This window comes from Martes martes, assembly GCF_963455335.1.
Source record: "Martes martes genome assembly, chromosome: 1".
Taxonomy (NCBI): Eukaryota; Metazoa; Chordata; class Mammalia; order Carnivora; family Mustelidae; genus Martes; species Martes martes.
Window position 1 is genome coordinate 209861971 of NC_137888.1, and position 25564 is coordinate 209887534.

Genomic DNA, 25564 nt, shown 5'->3' on the forward strand with positions numbered 1-25564 from the left:
AGGATCCTGGGAATTCATAGAATTTATAGGGGTAAGAAAATGCCCTTGTGCCTGTTTATCAAGTTTAATGTCTGCACAGCAGAATTTGACCAGAGGCCTTCTATCATGGCCTGGAAGCCAGATGGTAGAGGCTTCATTAGTCAGGCTCCCTTGAGGTTTCCAGGAATTACTCTGAGGTTCCAGAAGTACCCAAGAGTTGTGTCAGATACACTGTATAGAAGAAGTGGGGTTTACCTGGGTCTGCTGGCTTCCAAAGACTGGTCTGAACTTCCACTTTACAACCTGGAGTCCTTGAGCAGGCGTCCAGCCCAGGCCCCGGTGGGGGTGGGGGTGGGAGTGGGGATGGAGGCTGCCTCCTGCCACATTTGCTGCCCCCCTCCCTTGGGTTCTATCTGCCTGGGGAGGGATATGGACAGAGCTTCCATTTCCCCTTACCCCCACCCCAGGCAGTGTAAGGAGAGGCGCACCTGCCAAGAACAGGGTGGGAAAGGAAGTCACATAAGTCAGGAAGATCAGTGAAAGCCTCGGTTTAATTGGAGACAAGGATTGATTATCGATCAATGGACGGACTGATTGATCGTCAAAGTGGACAACACAAGAGCAGCTCGGGGGGGACCTGCGCCCCCCCTCCTGGGGAGAGGAGCCCTGATTGGGGGTGGGGTTCCATCTCACCAGTCACACCTGGGTAAGGGGGAAGGGGCAGGCTCTGCTCAGCCCTCGCCCCCTACAATGACACGACTTCCCATCGAGCGGCAGCGCAGAACCCACGCTTTCGGGGTTTGTGGTACAGTTTGTATAATACAGAGTGGGAATGAGGACCCTCTCTCTGGGAGACCCCACCCCTCCTTCCCCTGACCGGGGTCAGCTGGGGGAAGGGCAAGTTTATTTTCCCTTTTTGCCTCTGTAGAATAATTTACAAACCAACCGTACAATATGTACAAAAAAAAAAAAAAAAGAGAGAGAGAGAGAAGAAAAGAAAGAAAACCAAAAAGGAGTCCCCTTCCAGTCACTGGTGGGGGGACAGAAACTAATGTCGCTACAAAAATGAACCCTGTACAGCATCATGGGGGTGGGAGTGGGTGGTACTCCCCACCGGGATGGACAGACAGATGGAAGGCTGCGGGCAGCTGGGGGCTACAGTACCGTGTGCTCAGAATTGGGGGTGCGGGAGTGAGAGAGAGGCCCCGCCTCGCCCCGGCTGCAGAACGGGGCCGAAGGGCATAAAGGAGGGGGAAGGGGGGTGGTCCTTCCTTCCAAACAGTCCCCCATGGCTTGGAGAAAAATGGCCTTGCATCTGTCTGTCGTATTGCTCCAGGAATAGCTAAGGGGTGAGGGGGAGGCGTGGCCAGATGGGGGCAAAGGAGAAATGACTTTGGTTGGTGCCAGGGTGGGAAAGGGCTGCCCAGAAAGGGGATGTGGGTGTACACTGTTATTGCTTCCTCCTAGGGCAAAGGGTCATGAGGGGGGTCAGGAGGATGCGGGGCATGGGGGTGGTGGTGCCCAGGATGGGGGCTCTGGGCCTGGCCCCCCCCAACCCGAGGTGCAGGTGGGAGCCACTGCAAACCCCTCTCCTGGGGCCACGGGAATCATTAAGGCAGAAACAAGAGGAGAAGCAGCTGGAAGGAGGGGTGTGGTTCAGAGCCCTCTCCCCCCAAATGGAGAAAATTCAAACAGAACCCAAAGTGGAAGGGCAAAGGGATGGCAAGCGGAGGGGGGATCAGGCCCTCCTCGAACCTCAGACCCCGGGTTAGTGGTGTGAATGTCCCTCCAACACCTCCTCTCCGCGACATCTGAAAGCACACAGCTCCCCTGTCCCCGTCCCTGTCCCCGAAGTTAGTATTGCCAGGTTTGTGCAAAATGAGGCGGAAGACTTCTGGGGGGGGGGTGGGCAGTGAGCCAGACAGGGGCTGGAGCTGGGGTCACCCCGGAGACAGCCCCCCAGAGCCCCCGCCCAGAATGGCTATTCCTGGTTGGGTTCCAGAGACCCTCCAAAATTCAGAGGAAAAGGCCCGAGGGAGTGAGGGAGGCATGATGCCTGCTTGGACCCAGGTGGGGAGGCTTAGGAGGCCGGAAGACTGAGCCTGGGACCTGGCGGGGAGGCACAGGAGGGGAGGCAGGCGGGGGACACGAGGGGTTTAGTCCGGAACAGGAGCGTCTACAGTGGCTGTGTTTTATCCTGGTTTTTTTTTTTTTTCTTTTTCTAAAAATGTAACAATTAAAATTCCAAAAATAAAATCCCTTCCGGGACCTCCGCCCCTTGCTCCCCAGCCCCCACCTCCAAAAAGAGGCCCCGTGGGTGGGGGAGGGGGGAAAGAGGAAAAAAAGAAAAGAGAAAAAACCCCACTTTTCTGTTTTCTTTTTTCTCAGGAGGCCCAAGAGTCTTTGAGGCAGTGGAGGAGGTGGTCGGGGGGTGATGGTGGTGGAGGGAGGCAGGGAGAGCAACAGGTTGGAGGGGCCGGGGCTCAGGTAGGACCTCCAGCTGACCCCCACCCACCAGGAGCTGGGAGTGGGCTGGGCTCCTCGCCAGATGTTCCCGTGCAGGCACTGCACGCCCTCTTGGCAGCCTGGTGCTCTTTTTGGGCCCCCACCTCGGCCGCCACGGAGGGGAGGCCCCGGAGGCCCGGGGCTTCCTCTGGAGAGGGCGGGGTCCTCAAGGAAGGCAGAGGGGGGCTCCCAGCAGCCAGGGCCAGGGGGCTGCTGCGGCCCCCAGCCTCCACGGATGCGTCCGGGGACACGGCCCCGTCCTCGCCCGTAGCCACACTATGTGCTGGGTCGCCTTGCTGTGTGATGCCAGGTTCCTCTACCTTCACTTCTGTGGGCAGGGCGCGGCCATCCACCTCCCACGGTTCCTCAGCGGGGGATGGGTCCTGAGCCATGGTCAAGTCCCGCACTTCAAATGCACCTGGGGCGGTAGACACCTCCTCTTCCTCTTCCTCCTCCAGAGTCAGCTCAAACTGGAACTTGTCCGGTGGGGGTGGGTGGCCTGGTCCTCTGGGCTCCTCGTCGGGTGGCGGGGAAGGGCTCTGCCGAATGGCGCTGTAGTACCAGTCCCGATTGTCCTCCAACGTGTCCAGGATCTCCTGGGCATCTGGGTGGACCAGGTCAGCCCACGTCTCCCACAGCGGGTGTACAATATAGTCAATGAAACCCACCTGGGAGAGAAGGGAGAAAGGCACAAACTGGGGGGCCGCTGGTGCAGACTGTCCTGCCATGCTGTGGGATCTAGCAAAATTCAAAAGAGGCTGATGGCCGTTAACCTCACAACCTTGCTTCTCAGGATCCACCCTGGAAAACCTCTTGCACAGGTAAGAAGAAAAAAATCTCTACATAGGAGATGCCAGCAAATACTGAAGCATATTGCCATAGATCTGTCCATATCCATATATCTGTCAATTGGGAATTAGTTTTAAAAAATTGTTGGGGCGCCTGGGTGGCTCAGTGGGTTAAGCCTCTGCCTTCAGCTCAGGTCATGATCTCAGGGTCCTAGGATTGAGCCCCACATCAGGCTCTCTGCTCAGTGGGGCGCCTGCTTCTCCCTCCCCCTCTGCCCGCCTCTCTGCCTGCTTGTGATCTCTCTGTCAAATAAATAAATATAATCTTTTTTTAAAAATCGTGGTAAACCTCAGATATTAATGACTTTTTTTTTTGCAACAAAGAAAAACTAGAAGTAACTCCATGGCGGAAGATTGGCTAACCCACTCTGATAGTATCTTCCCTCCTTCTTATTTTTTTTAAGCTTTTGAAAAAATATTTTACTTATTTGTCAGAGAGAGTGCGAGCACGAGCAGAGGGAGCAGCAGGTAGAGGAAGAAGCAGGCTCCCACTGAGCAAGGAGCCCGAAATGGGACTCGATCTCAGGACCCTGGGATCATGACCTGAGCTGAAGGCAGACGCCTAACTGACTGAGCGACCTAGCTGTCCCTCTTCCCTCCTTCTTATTAACAGAATCTTGATTTTTCTTGGTGGAGGCAATGTTTCCCTCACACAGCTGAAAACTACATTTCCCAGCCTCCTTTGCAAAGAGAGATGGTGGCAATGTGACCACAGGTGGACAGAAGATTGGAGCTGGGGTGGGAACAGGGGGTAGGGGTGCTGCCTCAACTGGCAGAAACCTTTTTTTCCCTGCTATGCAGCCAAAATCGCTAGAGTTTCAACAGCATCTGTGATCATAAGAGGCATTTCTGGGGACAGAGGCCCGAGGCTTCCGATGATAGAAGGGAATTCTCTTAGATGCCTGACCATTTCAAAGGGAGTGATATTATTTCTCTAGGCTTTTTTACATAAGAGGGAATAAACCTGAAGGTCTACCTTGTTTGAGTCACTGTGAATTTATAACCCGTCAACACCTAAATGATCAGTCATGGAGAAAAACCAAGTCTCCCCAGCAACCATTAGCTCTCTATACCTTTGAGTATACTATACAACAGTCAAAAAGGACAGGCTAACTGTATGTGGAAACACTTGGACAGATCTCCAAGCACCGTTTGGGAGAAAAGGCAAGCTGTATAAAAACAGATATATACTCATAAAATTTTAATTTTTTAAAAAAAGCAAAACCCATGAACTATTAAGTTGTCTGTAACTATAACTACGTAATAAAATGTATGAAACTGGTTTTGCCAGGCGTTGGAGGATGGGGTGATCTGCACGTTCAGGGGACATTTGGAAGCGTCTAGAAATAGGTTGTTATCACTGGAAGGGGAGAGCGGAGGCCAGAGATGCCACTCTACATCTTCCAAAGCCCAGGGAGGCCCCTGTGACAGAGAATGATCTGGCCCCAAATGTCAACAGTGCCAGCGCTGGGTAACTCTGGTCTGGAAAGGCATGCACAGTGAACCGGGAAAAAATAGGTCTCACCGGGGAGGAGACTGAAAGTGGGGAGGGTGAGACTCTTTCCCGTTCACACTTTACAAACAAGATTGTGTTTCTGTACCTCTTGTTAAGTTAAATAAGCACACGATGACGAGTCACTGCATCTCATTTCAAAATCCACCCCGGGGGCGCCTGGGTGGCTCGGTGGGTTAAGCCTCTGCCTTTGGCTTGGGTCATGATCTCAGAGTCCTGGGATCAAGCCCCACATAGGGCTCTCTGCTCAGCAGGGAGCCTGCTTCCCCCTGTCTCTCTGCCTACTTGCGATCTCTCTCTCTCTGTCAAATAAATATATAAAAATCTTAGAAAAAAAAAATTCCACCCCAAATCAAGGGAAAGCATCTGCCTTCGGTCCAGGTCATAATCCCAGGGTCCTGGGATCAAGCCTCTGCATCTGGCTCCCTGGCTCCCTGCCCATGGGGAGGCTACTTCTCCCTCCCCCCTGCCCCTCCCCCCACCCTACCACTCCTGCTTTCTCAAACAAATAATAATCTTAAAAAAAAAAAAATCCAGGGGTGCCTGGGTGGCTCAGTGGGTTAAGCCTCCGCATCGGGCTCTCTGCTCAGCAGGAAGCCTGCTTTCCCCCCTCTCTCTGCCTGCCTGTGATCTCTCTTTCTCTGTCAAATAAATAAATAAAATCTTTAAAAAAAAAAAAATCCACCAGGGGCGCCTGGGTGGCTCAGTGGGTTAAGCCTCTGCCTTCAGCTCAGGTCATGGTCCCAGGGTGCTGGGATCGAGTCCCGCATCAGGCTCTCTGCTCAGCAGGGAGCCTGCTTCCCCGCCCCCCACCCCACCCCCACCCCCTACCGCCCGCCTCTCTGCCTACTTGTGATCTCTGTCAAAAAAAATAAATAAATTCTTAAAAAAAAAATCCACCAAAAATCAAGGACAAGATAGTGAAAGTGAGAGGCTGTATGGACATAAGGTCTATAAGAGCTAAGAGCTGGGTACGTATTATTATTAGCTATTTGGTGGCTACAAATGAGTTAGAACTTGTTTGACTCAGGTCTACAAGCGGTGAGTCCAGAGGCTCAGTTTGGTTGTTCTGGAGGAGAGAAAATGTTGCAAATTTCCCATCAAGATAGAAAAGGAAAAAAACCAAAAACCAAAAAAACAGAAAAACTTGACTTTGTGGAGGGGCAGGTCAGGAGCGCCCGGACTTCTCCGGGCTCCAGGCCAGCATGGGATGGGGAGGGCCGCCCTGCTGCCTTCCACAGGGGCCGAAACACTGTACCTGAGACTTCTCCACCGAGGCTGTGTGCTTGTCGCACATGGGGCTGATCTCCATGCCCCGCTCCCGCTCCCGGTCGCCCTGCTGGAAGAACTCGGCCATGATGCGGTCCGTCCACTGTCGGTACAGCTCCAGTGGTTTGGTGGGGTTGCTGAGGTCCGCACAGTGCACCATGTTGCGAAGGACCTGCACGAGGCGGGGGACCTTTAGAGGCCATGCCCCTGTCCCAGGTCCCATGGGACCTCATGCTTCCTTACCTCCCCCTTTATGGGGAGAATGAGGAGAAGGGGTAGTGGGGATATGGAGAGGGAAGGGAAATGGGAAGGAGAGGAGAGAGGAAGAGAGAGGGAGAGAAAAGAAAGAGATGGGTGGGGGAGGGGAGAGAAGGCGGTGTTGGGGGAGGCAGAGGGGACAGGAAGGGGTTGATGGAAGGGAAGAAGAAATGAGGAGGGATGGTGGGAAATGGAGCCTGGGACGGCGATGGGAGGGAGACAGAAAAGAAAGAGACAGGAAGATGGGCAACATGGGAGCCACCCAGACCCAAAGGGGGCAGGAGAAGTCTAGTCTAGAGCAGTCTAGAGAAGCTCTAGTCTCCTTATATGGCGGGCGAGGGGGCACCTGGATGCGGTCGGAGTAGTTGTCCAGCAGGAGGACACCCGAGCTGGTCACTTTCTTGGTCTCCACCATGGTCTTCAGGTCAGCCAGGAGGGTCATGTGTTTGGACATGTCCGTGGCCAGCACCTGCGGGTGAGGGGGCAGGACAGGGGCCGCTGAAGCCCTGCCCGGGGCTGCCTGGACCCTACCTGCGCTCGGCACAACCTGTCCCCAGCCCCCACAGGGACGCCGCTCCCGGGGGTTCCAGTCCTGGACTCAGACCCTGCCGCTCCCCAAGCCTCAGAGGCGATCTTTCCTGGCCGGTCCCCGCCCCGGCCCCGCCCACCATGTCGATGACCATCTTGCGCAGGCTCTGCCGCTGGCGCTTGCTGAGATTCTGGAAGATGTCGCAGTTGTCTTCCTGCAGCAGCTTGAAGCCCACGGCCAGGTGGTGGTTCTCCAGCACCGACTCGTCGTTGTACATGAGCGCCAGCTCCGAATCTGCCGCCCAGGCCCAGGGGTGGTCAGAGGAGCGCAGAAGCCAACCCGCGCCCTCCCCGACCCAGCAGGTCCCGCCTCGGACAGGGCCCGCCCCCGTGGGGGAGGCCACTCACTGGTGTTGATGAGGAACTGGTTGGAGACCCCAGGGTGGTCCACGTCGTGAATGGCAGCCGCAAAGAGGGCGGCAAGAATCTCCAGGTCCGTGAACACAGCCTAGGGGCAGAGAGTGGGGGTCGGAGAGAGATGGGTGAGAAAGATGGGGGGGTCTGAGAGAGAGGATGAGAGAGAGATGGGGGTGTCACAAAAGAAGGGGGTCAGGAGAGAGAAAAAGGATCAGAAGGAGGAAGAGGATCAGAGAGGGACGGAGGTTAGAGACCCAGGGGCAGAGAGACCAACGGGAGATGGGAGGTGGGCAGTGAGAGAGAGAGATGGGGTTGGGGGTGCGCGGGGGGGGGGGCTCACATCGAGGGCCGGCGTGGCCAGCAGCACGTGTGTGGACTGCAGCACATCAGCCGCGTGCAGGCTGTTGTGGTAGGCCACGTCGGGGTGGTAGTGGTCCTCCAGGGTCAGCATGTAGGTCACCATGGTGTCCACTGGGATACGAAACTTCTTTAGCAAGTCCCGCTCCTGGGGTAGGAAAGGGGGTGGGGGGCAGTGAGTCCCGAGGGCTCTCCGCTCTCCACGCTGCGCCCCTCCCTCGCACCCTGCCCCACTCGGCCCGCCCTACCTGAAATATCGTGTACATGATGCAGCTGAGGGAGCGGCCGCCAGCGTATTCCGACACGCAAAAGATGTTCAGACCCCACTTGTTCAGGTTCTCCAGTTCCTGACCGAGTTGGGAGGCCAGAGGTCAGGAGCCCTCAAGACCCAGGGCCAAGCCCCTACCCACTTAGGTCTGAAGTTTGTGGTTGACCTTCACCCCTCTCCACTCGTCCCTAGCAATCCAGAGCTCTGGTCTGAAGGCAGCACCCTTATCGCTCACCCAGTGCGGGGCCTGCTCAGCGGTTGGGAACTGACCCGAGGGGGCCGTAAGATAACAACACAACCACAGCTACTGTGCCCTGATTATTATCTGCCGAGCATGACTCCCAGCGCTTGATCTCATTTGGTTGGTTTGAGAGCCAAAGCTGGGAGGAGTGATGAGACCTCCCCAAGACCTTGTATCTCACGAGGGGCCAAGTTGAAATGTGATCTCAGCTAGGCTGACCCCAGAGCACAGTTTCACTTCTGAGCTAAACTGCTCATCAGCGCCAGGGGGAAGGGAACTTGGGCTAGTTTTCCATGTATCCCCAGAACCCCGAACAGTGCCAGCACACAGTAGGTGCTCAATAAATATTGTACAAACCCATGCGGGAGCCCCATGGCTCCCACACAGAGGAGCCAGGGGCCGAACCCAGGCCTGGCCAGTAGTGGGTGCTATGGGGCTTCTGCCCAGACCCCCTTCACTGACAGGTGTACCCATCCCCCACCTGCTGGGACTATGGCCCACCAAGACTCACACGCTCTGTTCTCCAGGGGACTGCTCTTCTTGCCCCTACGGGAGCTACACAGAGGAGGTAAACGCTGTCCACTCTGGGGGCAGCCCACAGCCAATGACTGACACAGGGGTACAAAAGTTCAGTGCTCTTGCCTCAACATGGGCTCAACTCGGTGGTGGTGTTCACACTCCAGAGCTCTTCGAGGGGTCGGGCTGAGAGGCCACGCTCGAGCTCACGCCACCACCCGACTCAGCTCCGTCCTATCCTGCTTCCTTTACTCCCTCTCTCCTGAGAGTCTCATAACTCCAGTATACCTGAATCCTCATTTCAGACTGGCCCAATGCCCAGTCCTTGGCTGGGCCCCAGGAGACACCTGTCCCTCTCTGGTCCAGCCCCTGCGGAATCGCCACTCACTTGGGCCAAGAGCTCCTCTTGGTCGGTCTTTACCCCAAAGCGGGGGATGCTGGAATCATTCAGGCTGCTGCTGTGTCTCAACTTCTTCACCCCTGTGATCTGAGACATGGGCTGGAACTGTGGCCCGGGGGGCGGGGGCTGCTGGGAGGGTCTCTGCCGTGGGGCCGGCTGTTTTTCTCGATCCTTCATTGTGGGCGATGAGATCTCCACTTCATTCTGCTTGTCTGCAGAAGACGGAGGCCAGACAAGCATGAGCAACCCACAGAGATGCCCTCATCTGGCCCTCAGTTCCTCTCCCCTGCTCCCCACTTCGCCCTGGGAAGGCTCACTCGGGAGGGCAGACCCCTTCAGGGTGTCATGCTGTTGGTTACTTATAGGCTGGAAACCAGAAGGAAAGTAGGAATTCTTCTGGGACGTGGTGGGCTGGAGTGGGGACCCTGAGGCTGGCCCGGAGCTATGGGGTGGCTCCAGTCTGATTGCCAGGTTTAGCAGGGGGGTGGCATGGGAAGTCAGGAAGTGGGGTGGGGGTGCTAGAGAGAGTCGCTGCCTGCCTTGTATAGGCCGGGAAACTTCTCGGACTGGGGGGACACCTCCGTGGTGACTAAGAGTGCTGGTGGGAGTGGAGAGCAGGGGGAGGTGGGAGGGAAGGGTAGCCTCTGGCTCCATGAACCCTCCCACCAGCCCACCCCTTTGACACCAGCCGCCTGGGGGCCAGCCCCAGGAGCCCTCTCCCTAAGCTTTCCAGGGCTTCCAGAGCCAAGCCCGGGCCACCCATTGTGACCTGGGGCCCTGCCCCTCAATAACGGGGCCTAATAGGGCTTATTTGCATGCCGTGCTCCCATTGGCTGGATCTCAGAACCCGGGACGGCCACACCCCCATTGGCGGGAGCCTTTGAAACTCCGAACACTTCTCTTGAGCTCGGTGCAGGACGGTTCTCCAGAATTTGGAAACCTTTGGCGCTAAATTGAGAGGGTGAAATTATCCTGAGATTGTGGGGGACAGCCTCAGCCTGGGCTCTTGGGTTCAGCGATTAGGACGAACTGGAGGTCCCCATGGGCATGAGGGTTCTAATGAATTTGAGGTATTCTGTATCACCGTATTGGGTATGGAAAGTTTGCAGGAGTCTACTGAATTTGAGGGTCATATTAAGTTGGGTGATTCTCCTAAATTTGGGAAACTTTTCAGGTTAGGGCATTTTTTAAAGTTTGGCGTTCTCTCTGGACTCTTAAGGACACCAGCTCCCTTAAGTTTGGGAACCCTACTGAAGGTGAGCATCTCTCTTAGGTTTGCAGGATCTCCTGAATTCGTGGGGGGGGGGGGGATCCGAATTGGGACATGCTACTGAATTCTGGGAGGCCTTTCAGCCTGGTGGCATTTGAAGTTTAAGAATTCTATTTGAGGGGCGCCTGGGTGGCTCAGTGGGTTAAGCCGCTGCCTTTGGCTTAGCTCATGATCTCAGGGTCCTGGGATCGAGCCCCCCCCCCTCTGCTCAGCAGGGAGCCTGCTTCCCTCTCTCTCTCTCTGCCTGCCTCTCTGCCTACTTGTGATCTATCTCTGTCAAATAAATAAATAAAATCTTAGTATATGTGCTGCCGAAGCGAGCACAAATAAATAAAATCTTTAAAAAAAAAGAATTCTATTTGAGTTTGTGGGATTCTTGGAGTCTTGATTTTGAGAGTTCCACTGCGGTTCCACTGAGTATGGAGGGCCTTTTCTGCTTGGAGAAATTTTTTAATGTGGAGGTTCTAGAAAGTCGACATCCCTCTGCGTTTGGGGGCATTGAGAGTATGGGAACTCTTGAGCGTGGTAACCCTGATCTTTGGGGAGTCAGGAGCCAGGGTCCCTGGGGCAAATGTCACCAATTAGACCTGTGGTCTGGGGCAGCCCCCTCCAGTCCAGGCGTGCAGAGTCCCCAAAAGTGCTACCCTTCACTCACCCAGGAATGTGGTGGAGATGTACTCAGAGACCTGGTTTCCTGACCTGCTCATCTCTGACAGGTGTGTGAGTTCACGGTTTAACATCCTCTTGAACTAAGGTGAAGGAGGCAAGAAGGAAGGAATGATGGGGAGACAGGGCATCAGAGGGTGGGGGAGGTCAACCCCTCCCAAGAAACTTCTGAAGATCCTATGAGCCCCTCCTACTTCTTTGCTCAGCCAAGAGAGCCCTCAGCAAGCTGCTGGAGGGGAGGGGGGTCAGCCCTTCCTCTCCTCCGGGTCTGGATGGGGACTCAGGCTGGGAAGTCGGGACTCAGCATACCCCTCCCTTCCTGAGGAAGGGGGGCACCCCTCCCCAGACTTCCTCCTCCTCCAGCCCAAAAGGAGGAGCCAGAGGGGCACCTGTGGAAGGGAGGGGCTCCTGCCTAACAGTGAGCCAATGGGGTGTCAGGAGAATCCCGTCGCCATGGTGATGGGAGTCTCCTTAGCAACTCCCCCTCCAACCAGCTGCTGAGCTGGGGGAAAGGGGGGCAGGCCTCAGGACCCTTAACCCCTGCCTTCCCAGAGCCCCCCTGGCCCAAGTCTTCTCTGATATGGGCCCCACTCCCAAGGCGTCCTGGCCCCCAGCTCCAAACCCGGTTTGGAAGGAGAGAATACAATCTCTCCTTCACAGGACAGAATGCAAGTGCTGGGTGAAGAGAAGGTTTGGCAGGGGCAGGGGAAAATACTGAGCTGAGGAAACCTTGTTCGGTCACCCAGGGGAGGGGGGTTCCCATCACAGCCCCTCTCCCCCAACCTCAGAGGGGTGGGCACATGCACGGATGAACGGAGTATACACAGAACCAGGCCTGGCAGTCCCTCCTGGTCCCCCCATGCCACTTCACACAAGCGTCTGCTATGACATTGTGCATGGAGGAGAAAGGGCATTGGTTCCCCGCCCCCAAGCTCCACCAAAGCACCCCCCAAACCAGAAGCAGACTCCATCCAGAGAGGCAGGAGGGACGCTTGGCAGGAAGGGTGAGCTCACGTAGCCCACACTAGGATGGGGCGCTTACTCCTCCCAGTGCTGCCAGAGACCCCAGTTGCACAGAAAGATACACATACACATACAAGATGGACCCACAAAGTCACACAACCACACACAGAGTCACAGACTACCATCTCACACAGTTCTACACAGCCACAGCCACACGAATCGAGGGGCATACACAATAAGACAGTCCCTGATCCTTGGGGTCACATGCCCCAGAAAAATCACACAGGTCTGGGCTCCCAAACACTTCCCAACACACACCACCACAAACAGCCATATGATCTCAGAGAGGGCCCCATCATGACCCAGGCAAACAAGCATATAGTCAGACAGCCCCACACCACTGCAGACACACACACAGGCGAGTGCTGACAGTCACACCCAGCAAGAGACCCACATCCCCAGCCACCCACTCTCCCCGCCCAGTCCTGGGCCACACACAGAGACAGACAGTCACAAGGTTTCATGTTCAGGCCACACACGTGCACAGCAGCACACACCAGCCCAGACCAGGGGCTGTAGGATCCAAGGTGGGAGGGCCAGGGCCAAGTCTCCTGCCCACCCTCCACTCCGAGTTCCCCTACCTGGTCCCACCAGCCCACCAGCCACGGCTTGGAGCAGGTCTCACAGAAGAAATCCACCAAGGGCATCTTGGAATCTTAGCCCCGCTCGGGGCTGCCGCACGGAGAGGCTGGGCTTGGGGAGTCCTGGGGTTAACAGCCACTGTGGGGGTGGGGGGGTGGGGGGGATTCTGGGCAGGTGGGCAGTGCAAGGGGGAGCCGCGGAGGGGCCTGGGCCGGCCCAGCAGGGCTGGGGGCTCCCCTCCCCTCCGCGCTCCCGACAGCAGCCCCGGTTACATGGTCTGCCAGCCCCTGGCCCTGAAGGGCCCCCCCGCGGCAGCGGCTGGAGGCGGCCTGGGACCCCTGCCCATGAGGGGGCAGGGCGAGGGTCCCGGGAGGTGGCTTTGGACGCTCTGGGCTCCGTGTGTGCGCCTGTGTGTGCGCGTGTGCGCGTGTGCGCGCTCACTGCAGCACTGGCAGGCTGCATGCGACGTCAGGTGGTGCCGGGGGTGGGGGGGGCATTAAAGGGGCATCGGAGCCCACGGGCCTAAGCCAGGATCCAGGTGGGGCTGCCAGGGATGGCAGGGAGGTACACACACCCTGGAGAGGACATGTCCCTTCCATGGACACACCCAGAGACAAAGACACACACCCAGATGCTCTACACATTCACAGACACACAAACACTCTGAGACACACCTTCCACACCAGCCCATATGCAAGCACATACCACACAGTCACAACTCTGATGTCCAACACATTTATAGGGAGACGGCTGGACACACAGGAGGGAGACACCTTCAGATACAGCACTTCCAGGAACACAGAGTCACACCCAGATGTGGAGACACACACCTAGGGACAAACACCCAGATATACTGGCACACTTAACAAACACTCAGCATAGCCACAGACACACTTTCAAACAAACACAAAAACCCATGTGGCCCTGGGTACCAGACAGACCCTGAGAAATCCACGAGGGAATGCTCACACTCACACCCACAAGTACACAGACACACCACTGCAGAAACACAACCGAAGACCTACATTTAGAGACAGTCACACTCTCAGATGCTCAGTACACCCTCAGAGACACAATCACCCTCAGACTCGAATGTTCCCAGACAAACCTCCACCCACAGGTGTAGGCAACCCCCCCCAACACAGACACCTCCACCTGCGTACTCATTTCCTGATAGGCTTCTTCCTCCCACGAGGGCAACCACCATGCTGCACAACAGAAACATCATTCATATCGCCTGCTTTCTGAAAGGTGTCCTCTGGAGTTGTGCAGTCCACAATCTGCACAGCTGTGCATGGGATCCTTTCACCCTCCCCTGTAGCCCTGCATGCACGCGCACAGAGTCACAAACACATGGAGATACACACTCAGATTCATTCCTAGGCCAACACACTTGTAAACATACTCACCCCTCTGGCACAGGCCCACACACAACCCAGTATAATCGTCTGTGCACACCCATACATCCTTCGTAGGTACACATCTGCATACCGCTCCTGATGTGCCCTCTTAAAACATCCCCTCCCATCCCACCATGTGCTGCGAATGTGTAGCCTGCAAACTGACAGCCACACAGACCCACAGGCACATACACACTTGTAGACTCTAGCATAAGAGCCCCACTTAAGAGAGACGGTTGTCTACATGCAGGTGTACAGACACCCATACCCATCCACACACACCAGGCTCCCCCACCCCTGGGAGAAGTCAGCACCCACGGGAACAGTCAGACTAGGGGGTCAGCCCCGCCTAAGTATGGACTCCCACCCCATAGGCCCCATGTACTGATTGACCCCGCCCCATAGTTAGCCCCGCCCCATGCCACACCCAGCAGTCAGCCCCACCCCCACAGGCCCCGGGAATGGTCCCACCTCATTGACCCCATCCAGAAACCAGCCCCGCCCCCAAGGATGCCCCGCCTATAGGTCCCACCCAGCGGGTGGCCCCCATCCCCCACCCCACCCCGGCCCCGCCCAGGGGCTGCTCCCGCCCCGAGGGCTCCAGGTCCGCTCACCTTGTGAGAAGCCATCTCGCTCACGGAGCGGTATGTCTGCATGGTCTCCAGCTGTTCGAGACACCAGTCCAGCTCCTCCAATGTCTCCCGGGCCAGTTGCTGACATGTCTCTTCTGGAGAAGGGGCAGCACAGGTGGTGACCCAGAGGCCCCAGCCCGTGATGATGGGGGTCTACCAGGTGAGAGGGGTGCTGGGAAAGGACGGTTAAGACAGACACCCCGAGTGAGAGGACCCCCACCCCAGCAGCAAGAGGGCCCCTTTCCCACCCCCTGGGCTTTGTTACCTGATAGCGTGGCCTTGCAGACGGGGGTTGGGCCACCCAATGGGGACCGTCTGCAAAGAAATGGGGCTCCAGCATCAGCCTGTGCGTCCGGATTCCTGCTTCCCCCCTCCATGAATAATGCCAATTTTCCTTTTTCTGAGCGCTCACTGTGTCCCATGTACTCGGCCTGCAGCCTCTCACAGAGCCCCATAAGGACCCATTTTACAGATGAGGAAATGGGCTCAAAGGAGTGACGGGGCTGGTCAGAGGTAGGGACAGGTCCTTTGTCTCCAAAGTTCCTACTTCCTTGAGCATCTTTCCCCTAACTCCTGGAGGGACCAGCAGTTCTCAGCCACGCCCCTGCCCCCACATAACTACTGCTTTTTCGCACTGAACGATGTTCTCACACTTTTCTGTGTATCATCTTCCAGACTCCTCACAGCAACATCTAATGGAGGCGCTATTAAATTCCCATTTTATGGAGGGGGGAGCAAAGGTACCACACGATGCTATTTGCCCAGGAAGTTGGCATCGGGGCCTGCAGTGGCCCCAAGCCTGGGGTAACTGGCTACCCTTGGCCTCATCACCAAAGTGTCTGGACCCCTTGGTCTTTAATTTTAAGTTTCTGTCTTAGGCATTCAAATTGCAATGGTTTACTGGCTCAGGGGGAGCTGTTGCCTGAACAGAGGCTCAGAGAGATCAAGTTCCTGCCTGAGGTCACACAGCAGAGCTAAGAGTTGAACCCAGGTGTGCTTAGTTAGCCTTGCAATCAGGATCGTTGGGGAGCAGCCATGACTTACTTGTTGCTGGGAATGGGCACATTGGTCAGGAGTGAGAAGTTGCTGCGAACACTCCGGAGACTGGCCAGCACCTGGGATAGGGAGCAGCAGTGAAAAGAGGGAGCCACGTGGAGAGGCAGCTGGGGCTAGGCACCGTCCCCAACGGTGGGGGAGGGTTGGAACCCCTTCCTGCCTTAGTAGAGGGGTCTTACCTGGGCAAAAGGTGTCACAATGAGGTCCTCAGCGTGCCTGCAATCAAGGACAGGGGCAGGTCAGGAGTCCTTGCATCGGGACACCTATGGGCCTGGGTGGAGAAGGGCTAGGGCGCCGGAGAAGCAACTCGCTAGAGTGGGTTGGGCCTGGGGAGGTTGGTGGGCTGGGAAGGGAGGCTCCGACAGGTCAGGGCAGAGGCACTTACACCTCCCAAGGGTAGACACCCTGCAGGGACTAGTCCTGAAGGAAATGGTGGTAAGAGAGAGGAGCTCACGTGGGTGGGCAGGGAGGGGCTGTGCAGAGACAAAGGGGACAGCCATAAATACCCTGCCCGGGCTGGGCTTGGTGAGAGCATTGGGCAGGAGGGGGTGGGGAGCAGGAAGGAGGTGGGGGGGCTGAAGTGGGTACCTGGATGGGTAGGGCCAGGACTGGAGGATCCAGTGAGAGGGGAGGGGGCTCAGCAGGTCTGGGGGTGCTCACACCTCAACAGGTGGTCATGATAAGGGGGGCTGGCTTAGGGAGGCCTGGGGTGGGGGAGAAGGAAAAGTGGGCTCAGCCAAGGTGGACAGTCCGTAGGAAGAAGTGGCAGCAGGGAGGGGCTCATGTGGAGTTCTCTCCTTGTTGGAGGGACAGGGCTGAGGGGGGGCCAGGCCCCAGCTGCCAGTGACACCTTGCTATGGACAAGGGGGCTGTTTACTTTTCACTGGAAGGGAGAGGTGGCCCGGGGCTTGGGCAGTGTCCCCACTCCCTGCTGGCAAGGGCAGCTCATGTGGGAGCAGGACTGGAGGGTGACAAGGGGGTGCTCACGCCTCGCTGGTGACCGACGAGTTCCGGGACATAGTTTTGGGGGACATGTCATAGTCGCTGTCTGAGCGGTACAGGAAGGACTCCCGGCGCTGGCTGGTGGCGGCCCCAGCATGCAGCACGAGGCCCGGGCTCGCCTGCGAGTCCAGGGGGCTGCGGCCGGGAGATGGCGTGGGCCCATTCTCTGCCTCAAAGCTGTAAGGGGATGGGCAAGAAGAGGGATCAGCGGGACTGAGATGACATTGGGAAGGTCAAGAGGAGTAAGGGTACCAAGGAAATTCCTGGTTGAGGTGGGGGGGCAGATAGGAGACATTAAAGAGAGACAGATACCCCAAAAGAGATGGGGAGTTGCGGAGCTCAAACTACTGAGTGCCTCTGTGAGCCAGGCTCTGTAGAGGTGCTGGGGACCCAGCAGTGACTGAGACAGACCATCCTCTGTCCTTCAAGGACATTTTCATGGGGAGGCTGGACTATAAACAGGTTAGCCCGGCGGCAGTGCACACCCCCAAAGTATGGGGGCCTTCTTGGCTCTACTCTTTCCTCGATGCCCAAGTCTATTCAGAATCTGTCCACTTCGCACCCCCTCCTGGGTCAGCCCTGCCTCAGTGCTTGCCTGGGTCTGGACCAGTACATTTGTCTCTGCCCTGGTCCCTGGCTCCCATCTTTGCTCCTCAGTCTGTTCCCCTACACTGTGGCCAGAGGGAGCCTTTGAACGCTTGTGTCAGGTCCCATCCTTCTGTTCAGATCCTTCTATGGCTCTCAGCTCACCCTAGAGCAAAAGCCCAAGTCCCCCCTGTGACCCACAGGGCCCTGCCCAATGACCTCCCAGTCCACCCCTCACTCACTCCACTCCAGCCACAATGGCCACCTTGCTGTTTCCTAAACATTCCAGATACATTCCAGCCTCAGGGCCTTTGCACAGGCTGCTTCCCCTGCCCAGATCTCCAGGGGCTCCTCCTTTACCTCCTCCTTTACCTCCTTCAGGCCTCGGCTCAAACGTTGTCTTCTCAGGAGGCCTCACCTGACCAAAACATCTAAGATCTGAATCTCTGCCTCAATATTTTTACATCTCCTTTCCTTAAAAAAAAAAAAAAAAGAAATACTACTTACCTGACATACTCTATATTTGATTTCTTTACTATTTGCCTTCCTTTCTAGAACTAAGCCTTGGAGAGGAAGGATTTTTGTCTGCTTTGTTCACTGCTATCTCTTGAGCCAGGAAGATGGCCTGGCACACAGTAGACACCCCATAAATGTTTACCTAATAAATCATAAAATGTAATGATTGAATGTATGAACTGGATTGTGCCATGCACAGAATTAGAAATTAGTCACCCGGGTGGGTGACTGAAAGTTACTGGAGAGGTGATTTTAGCTGCTGTAGTTGAGGCAGGCCTCTTTGAGGAGGGGACATGTGAGCGGGGGCCTGAAAGATAAGAAGGAGCAGGCCACTGGTCAGGAGGTAGGAGAAAACACCCCAGGGGTAGGGGTGGGGGGTGGGAACAGCAAGTGCAAAAGCCCTGGGCAGGATTTGGCTTTTGTGTGAGGACTAGCAAGGAAGCTGGTGTGGCTAGAATGGGAATACAGACTGTGACTGTAGAGACACAGCTACAGAGAGAGGGGAGGAAGGTGGGATCCAGCCTGGGGGCACTGGCAAGACAGAGATCGTCAGGATGAGGCAGGGAGATGCTGGCTCTGCCAATTCCCAGAGGTATGACCTGGGGAGAAATGACTGGATTTCAGTTTCCTCATCAAAATGGGGACAAACACCACCTCCTTCGGGCCATCCAGGTGACCAGTGTAAACACGGGTCAGAATTCAAACTGGTCAGCTGCCGCCCTCTACCTGCTCAAGCCCCATTCGAGCACATTCCTGTCATTAAAGCAGATGTCCCCAGGGCCCAGGCATCTGACACCAAAGGCAGGGTGGTGCTGGGGGTCCTGAGCAACCGGGTAGTCCAATTTCAGGAAAGAAATCACAAATTTTATTATTTTTTAATTATTATTTTTTAAGTAGGCTCCACGCCCAGTGTGGAGCCCAACCCTGGGCTTGAACTCACGACCCCAAGATCAAGCCCTGAGCTGAGATCAAAGAGTCGGAGGCTTAACCGACTGAACACCTAGGGGGCCCAGAAATCAGTACCTTTAAACAGCCAAAAATTCAAACTTCTTTTAAAAATCAAACATCAAAAAACTTCTTAAAAACTCTAAAAACTTCTGCTCTGCAAAAGAGATGGTAAAAAGCATAAAAAGACAAGTTACATACTAGGAGAAAATATATGACAAAGGACCTGTATCCAGACTATATAATGAAGTCTCCAAACTCAATAAAAAGAAGACAAGGGGGCGGCGCCTGGGTGGCTCAGTGGGTTAAAGCCTCTGCCTTCGGCTTGGGCCATGATCCCAGGGTCCTGGGATTGAGCCCCACATCCAGCTCTCTGCTCAGCAGGGAGCCTGCTTCCCGCCCTCTCTCTGCCTGCCTCTCTGCCTGTCTAAATAAATAAATAAATAAATAAATCGTTATTAAAAAAAAAAGAAAAAGAAGAAGAATACAAAGAATTCAATTTAAAAATGACCAAAAGTCTGGACAGCTCACCAAAGAAGATATACAGATGGCAAATAAGCAAAGGAAACACCATTACTCCTTAGGGAAATACAAATTAACCTCCGGAACTATCCCTTCACACCTGCTAGGATGGTTCAAATAAACAAACAAGAAACAGACAAGAACTGAAGACAACAATGGCAACTGGTGACAAGGATTTGGAGCAATTGGAACCCTCCTCATCCGCTGCTGGAGGGAACACCAGGTGGTTTAGCCACTGTGGAAGGCAGCTGGTCAGTTTCTTAAGCAATGAACTGTACGTTTACTGTGTGATCCAAAATCCCACTCCTGTGTTTACGCCCAAGATAAGTAAAAATACGGTAGTGGTTTGGGGGTGCTACCCCCTGCGAAGTTGGAAATCCACATATAACTTTTGGTTCCCTGAAAACTTGACTACTAGCAGCCTACTGTGGACCAGAAACCTTACCAGTAACAGAAACAGTCAATTAATATGTATTTTGCATATGTATTATATACTGTAGTCTTACAATAAAGTAAACTAAAGAAAATAAAATGTTATTAAGAAAGTCAAGGGAGGGGTGCCTGGATGGCTTAGTGGGTTAAGCCTCTGCCTTCGGCTCAGGTCATGATCTCAAGGTCCTGGGATCGAGCCCTGCATCGGGCTCTCTGCTCTGCTCGGCAGGGAGCCTGCTTCCCCTCTCTCTGCCTGTCTCTCTGCCTACTTGTCATCTCTCTCTGTCAAATAAATAAATAAAATATTTTTAAAAATAAAATAAAAAATAAGAAAGTCATGGGAGCGCCTGGGTGGCTCAGTCAGTTAAGTGTCTGCCTTCAGCTCAGGTTGTGATCCCGGGGTCCTGGGATTGAGTCCTGCATCGGGCTCCCTGCTTAACGGAGAGCTTTCCCTCTGCCTGCAGGTCTCCCTGCTTGTGCTCTCTCTCTCTCACTCTCTCTTTCTCTCTCTGGGTCAAATGAATAAATAAAACCTTTAAAAAAAAGACCATGGGCACCCGGGTGGCTCAGATTGTTAAGCGTCTGCCTTCGGCACAGGTCATGATCTACAGATCCTGGGATCAAGCCCCATGTCTGCTCCCAGCTCAGCCAGGAGTCTGCTTCTCCCTCTCCCTCTCCCCCTGCTCGTACTCTCTTTGTCTCTCTGTCTCTCTCACTTTCTCTCAAATAAATAAATAAATATTTTTAAAAAAATCACAAGATGGGGCACCTCAGTGGCTCAGTTGGTTAAGTGTCTGATTTTGGCTCAGGTCATGATCTCCCGGTCCTGGGTTGGAGCCCCGTATCAGGCTCCCTGGTCAGCACAGACACTGTGTCTCCCTCTCCCTCTGCCCCTTCCCCCCCCCACCCCCCACTTGTGCTCTCTCTGTCTCTCTCTCAAATAAGTATTTTTTGAAAAAGAAAATCATAAGGAAGAAAATATACATTTCCAGTCCTGTTCTTTTTTTTTTCCTTAAGATTTTACTTATTTATTTGACAGAGAGACGCAGCAAGAGAGGGAACACAAGCAGGGGGAGTGGGAGAGGGAGAAGCAGGCTTCCCACTGAGCTGGGAGCCCAACGTGGGGCTCGATCCCAGGACCCTGGAATCATGACCTGAGCTGAAGGCAGAGGCTTAACGACTGAGCCACCCAGGCGCCCCTGTGGCGCCTGCTTAAAAAAAAATTTTTTTTGAACTACTGTGAAATAATAAAAAAATATATATTTGGTTTCTGCCCTGGTTTCCTATCACCCAATTCTAAAATCCCTAGGAATGTCTGCAGTGAAAAGTGTCTTTGCTTGCCAAGAGACGACTATCTGCTGGGGACACCTGGAAAGCCTCAGGATGGGGACTCCTTGGGGGGGTGGGGGGGTGGGGGTGGGGGATGGGCAACCATGTGATTAAGTGGGTTAGAGCTTTCAGTCCCCCTCGGACTGGAAGGGAAGGGGCCAGGAGGCTGAGTGAGTCACCAATGGAGTGGCCAGTGATTTAATGAGTTGTGCCAAAAAAAAAAAAAACAAAGCCTCCATCAACATCCCTGAGAGCTTCCAGGTTGCTGAGCACTTGGAGGGGCTGGGAGGGCCGTGCACCTGGAGGGGGCAGGGAGCTCCAGGCCCCTCCCCTTAGACCTTGCTCTCTGCATGTCATCTGTCTGGCTGTTCCTGAGCTGTATCTTTTCAAATAAACCAGTGGTCTGGTAAGTGCACTGTTTACTGAAGTTCTGTGACCAGCTCTAGGAAATTAACCAAACCTGAGGCTGGGGGGGGTGGGGATTGTCCCAACCTTGACTTACAGCTGGTGGGGCCGAAGCCCATGTAGACACACCCTGGACTTGAGACTTAAGCTAAAGTGGGGGCAGCCTTACCAGACTGAGCCCTTCACCTGTGGGATCTGTAGTTAACTCCAGGCAGTTCGTATCAGAATTGAAACAGAATGTAGTTCACCCATTCGGTGTCACAGACAGCTGCAGAATTGGTTGGGGGTGGGGGGGAACCACACGTGTCTGGTGTCAGAAGTGAAGAGTCAGCAAGAGTAGAAAGAAGCATCAGTTTCCTTTTTAACTCCTGATACACAAAATGACTTGAATCAGTCTCAAAAGAATTTTGCAAAGAGAAAGAAGCCAGCAGTGGGGATTACCTGTGTCAAAACTCAGAATTGACTAATAAATGAATTTAGCAAAGTCGCATGATACAAAGTCACCAAAAATCGGTTGCCTTTCTGTACACGAACAATGAATAATCCACAAAGAATATTATGAAAACAATTCCATGTACAATACCATCACAATGAATAAGATGTTAGGAATGAACTTAACCAACGGGACAAAAGTGCACGGAAAACAAAAATGTTGCTGGAAGGAATTAAAGAAGGCACAAATAAATCAAAAGACATCCTGCATTCAAGAATGAGCCGATGGGGGGCGCCTGGGGGGCTCAGTGGGTTAAAGCCTCTGCCTTTGGCTCAGGTCATGATCTCAGGGTCTTGGGATTGAGCCCCCCATTGGGCTCTCTGCTCAGCAAGAAGCCTGCTTCTCCTCTCTCTCTGCCTGCCTCTCTGCCTACTTGTGATATCTCTCTCTCTCTGTCAAATAAATAAATAAAATCTTTAAAAAAAAAGAAAAAGAAGAAGACTTGTTAAAAAAAAAAAAAGAATGAGAAGACGGGGTGTCTGGGTGGGCTCAGTTTGTTAAGCGTCCGCCTTCGGCTCAGGTTGTGATCCCAGGTTCCTGGGACTAAGCCCCACATGGGGCTCCCTGCTTGGCGGGGAGTCTGCTTCTCCCCCTCTCCCCTGCTCGTGTTATCTCTTCCTTTCTCTCAAGTAAATAAAATAAAATCTTAAAAAAAAAGAGAGAGAGGGGGGCGCCTGGGTGGCTCAGTGGGTTAAAGCCTCTGCCTTCGGCTCAGGTCATGATCCCAGGGTCCTGGGATCGAGCCCCGCGTCGGGCTCTCTGCTCAGCAGGGAGCCTGCTTCCTTCTCTCTGCTTGCTTCTCTGGGATCTCTGTCTGTCAAATAAATAAATAAAATCTTTAAAAAAAAATAAATAAAGAGAATCTTGAAAAAGAAGAACAAAGTTGGAAGGCTCACACTTCCCGATTTCAAAACCTACAAAGCTATGGTAATCAAAACAGTGTGGTACTGGCATAAAGACAGACTTATAGACCAACAGAGTCGAGTGAACCCAGAAATAAACCCTCACGTATATTGTCAAATGATTTTCAGTATGGGCAACAAGACCATTCAATGGGAAAAGGACAGTGAGTCTCTTGAACAAATGGTGCTGAGAAAACTGCTTATTCACATGGAAAAGGATAAAGCTGTATCCTTACCTCACACCATATACAACATTAACTCAAAATGGATCAAAGACCTAAATGGAAGAACTAAAAGCTATAAAACTCCTAGGAACTTCATGACATTGGACTTGGCAATGATTCCTTGGATATGACACCAAAAGCACAGGCAACAAAAAACAGGGGTGCCCAGGTGGCTCAGTCAGTTAACTGTCTGCCTTCGGCTCAGGTCATGATCCCAGGGTCTTGGGATCAAGTCCTGCATCTGGCTCCCTGCTCAGTGGGAGCCTGCCTCTCCCTCTTCTGCTCCCTTTGCTTGTGCCTTCTCTCTCTGTCAAATAAATAAATAAAATCTTAAAAGAAAAAAAAGAAGAAGAAAAGAAATTGTACCTCATCAGAATTATCAGTTTTTTGGCACCAAAGAGCACTATCCAGAGAGTGAAAAGGCAATCCATAGAACGGGAGAAAATTTTTGCAAACCATGTATCTGATAAGGGATTGATACCTAGAATATATAAAGAGCTAAAACTTAACAACAAAAAACAAACAACTCAGTTAAAAAGTGGGCAAAGAACTTAAATTAAACATTTCTCCGGAGAAGATATGGGCATACCTTGGAGATATTGCAGGCTTGGTTCCAGAACACTGCAATTAAGCATGGCAACTGAATTTTGTCTATTTCCCGGACATATAAAAGTTACGTTTACACCACACTGTGGTCTATTAAGTGTGCAGTAGCATTAGGTCTAGGAAGTTCATAACCTTAATTGAAAAATAGTTGACTGCTGGGGTGCCTGCGTGGCTCAATGGGTTAAGCTTCTGTCTTCAGCTCAGGTCTTGATCCCTGGGTCCTGGGATCGAGCCTCACATCGGGCTCTCTGCTCAGCAGGGAGCCTGCTTCCCCCTTTCTCTCTGCCTGCCTCTCTGCCTACTTGTGATCTCTCTCTCTGTCAAATAAATAAATAAAATCTTAAAAAAAAAAAAAAGAAAACTACTTGACTGCTAAAAAATGCTAACCATCATCTGAGCTCTCAGTGAGTTTTAATCACTGGTCCCAGTTTGCCCTAACAAATACAATGAGAATGAAAAAGTCTGAAATATTGCAAGAATTACCAAAATGTGATATGGAGACACAAAGCAAGCAAATGCTGTTGCGGAAACGGCACTGATAGACTTGCTTGACGCAGGCTTACCACAAACCTTCAATGTGCAAAAACCACAATATTTGTAAAGTCCAGTAAACCAAAGCACAACAAATAAGATATGTGTGCATACCGATGGATAATAAGCACATGAGACGATGCCCGACACCCTTAATCATTCGGGAAATGCTAATCAAAGGTGCAATGAGAGAGCACACTCATTAGAATGGTGAATGGCTATTATAAAAAATAGGGTCTCCGGGCTGGCTGAGTCAGTAGAGTGTGCGACTCTTGATCTCACGGTTATAAGTTCGAGCCCCACATTGGGTTACTTAAAAATAAAATCTTTAGGAGGGGCGCCTGGGTGGCTCAGTCACTTAAGCGTCTGCCTTCGGCTCAGATCATGATCCCAGCGTCCTGGGATCAAGCCCCTGCATGCGGTTCCCTGCTCCACGGGGGGCCTGCTTCTCCCTCTCCCTCTGCCCCTAACCCCACTCGTGCTCTCTCTCAAAATAAAAATATATAAAATCTTTTTCTTTTTTAAAGATTTTATTTATTTACTTGACAGAGAGATAGAGAGCACAAGCAGGCAGAGAGGCAGACAGAGGGAGAGGGGGAGGCAGGCTCCCTGCTGAGCAGAGAGCCAGATGCGGGGCTCGATCCCAGGACCCTGGGATCATGACCTGAGGCAAAGGCCAACACTTAACCACTGAGCCACCCAGGCGCCCCCAAAATATATAAATCTTAAAAAAGAAAAAAAAAAGGAAATACTAAATACTCAAGAATTGAAAGCAAAACTTAAACAGGTATCTGTAAACCAACGTTCACAGCAGCATTATTCACAATAGCCAAAAGCTGGAAACAGCTGAAGTGTCCACCAGTTGTTAAACAGATAAAGAAAATGGTGGCGTATATTGCCAAAGAAATCATATTCAGTCTTAAAAAGAAAGTGAAAATCCCGGGCGCCTGGGTGGCTCAGTGGGTTAGAGCCTCTGCCTTCGGCTCGGGTCATGGTCCCGGGGTCCTGGGATCGAGCCCCGCATCAGGTTCTCTGCTCACCAGGGAGCCTGCTTCCTCCTCTCTCCCTGTCTGCCTCTCTGCCTACTTGTGATCTCTGTCTGTCAAATAAATAAATAAAATCTTAAAAAAAAAAAAAAAAAGAAAGTGAAATTCTGACACATGACACCACATGGATGAACTTGAAAGCATTACGCTAAATGAAATAAGCCCGACACAAATGGGCAAATATTGTAAAATTCCACTTTGAAAAGGTCCCTACAGCAGTCATATTCCTAGACGAAAAGTAGAATGGTGGAAGCCAAGGGTTGGCAAAGGGTGGGGAGTTAGTGCTTCATGGGGACAG

General features: G+C 53.3%; 1 protein-coding gene across 2 annotated transcripts in view; it reads right to left on the bottom strand.

The window, feature by feature from the left end:
* Positions 1-2200: 2200 nt before the first annotated feature.
* The window catches only part of PDE4A (phosphodiesterase 4A), a 28557-nt gene continuing 5193 nt past the window's right edge, over positions 2201-25564 (bottom strand). For both annotated transcript variants that reach the window (XM_080806606.1, XM_080806607.1), the window contains exons 2-15: positions 16716-16907; positions 15908-15944; positions 15717-15787; positions 14938-14987; positions 14655-14767; positions 11025-11118; positions 9088-9311; positions 7923-8021; positions 7658-7822; positions 7309-7408; positions 7041-7195; positions 6719-6841; positions 6104-6286; positions 2201-3152 (exon numbers count right to left, since the gene is read on the bottom strand). In XM_080806606.1, coding sequence (XP_080662732.1) covers positions 2463-3152; positions 6104-6286; positions 6719-6841; positions 7041-7195; positions 7309-7408; positions 7658-7822; positions 7923-8021; positions 9088-9311; positions 11025-11118; positions 14655-14767; positions 14938-14987; positions 15717-15787; positions 15908-15944; positions 16716-16907 — 2296 coding nt within the window. In that variant the 3' untranslated portion in view covers positions 2201-2462. The remainder of the gene's footprint in view (positions 3153-6103; positions 6287-6718; positions 6842-7040; positions 7196-7308; positions 7409-7657; positions 7823-7922; positions 8022-9087; positions 9312-11024; positions 11119-14654; positions 14768-14937; positions 14988-15716; positions 15788-15907; positions 15945-16715; positions 16908-25564) is intronic.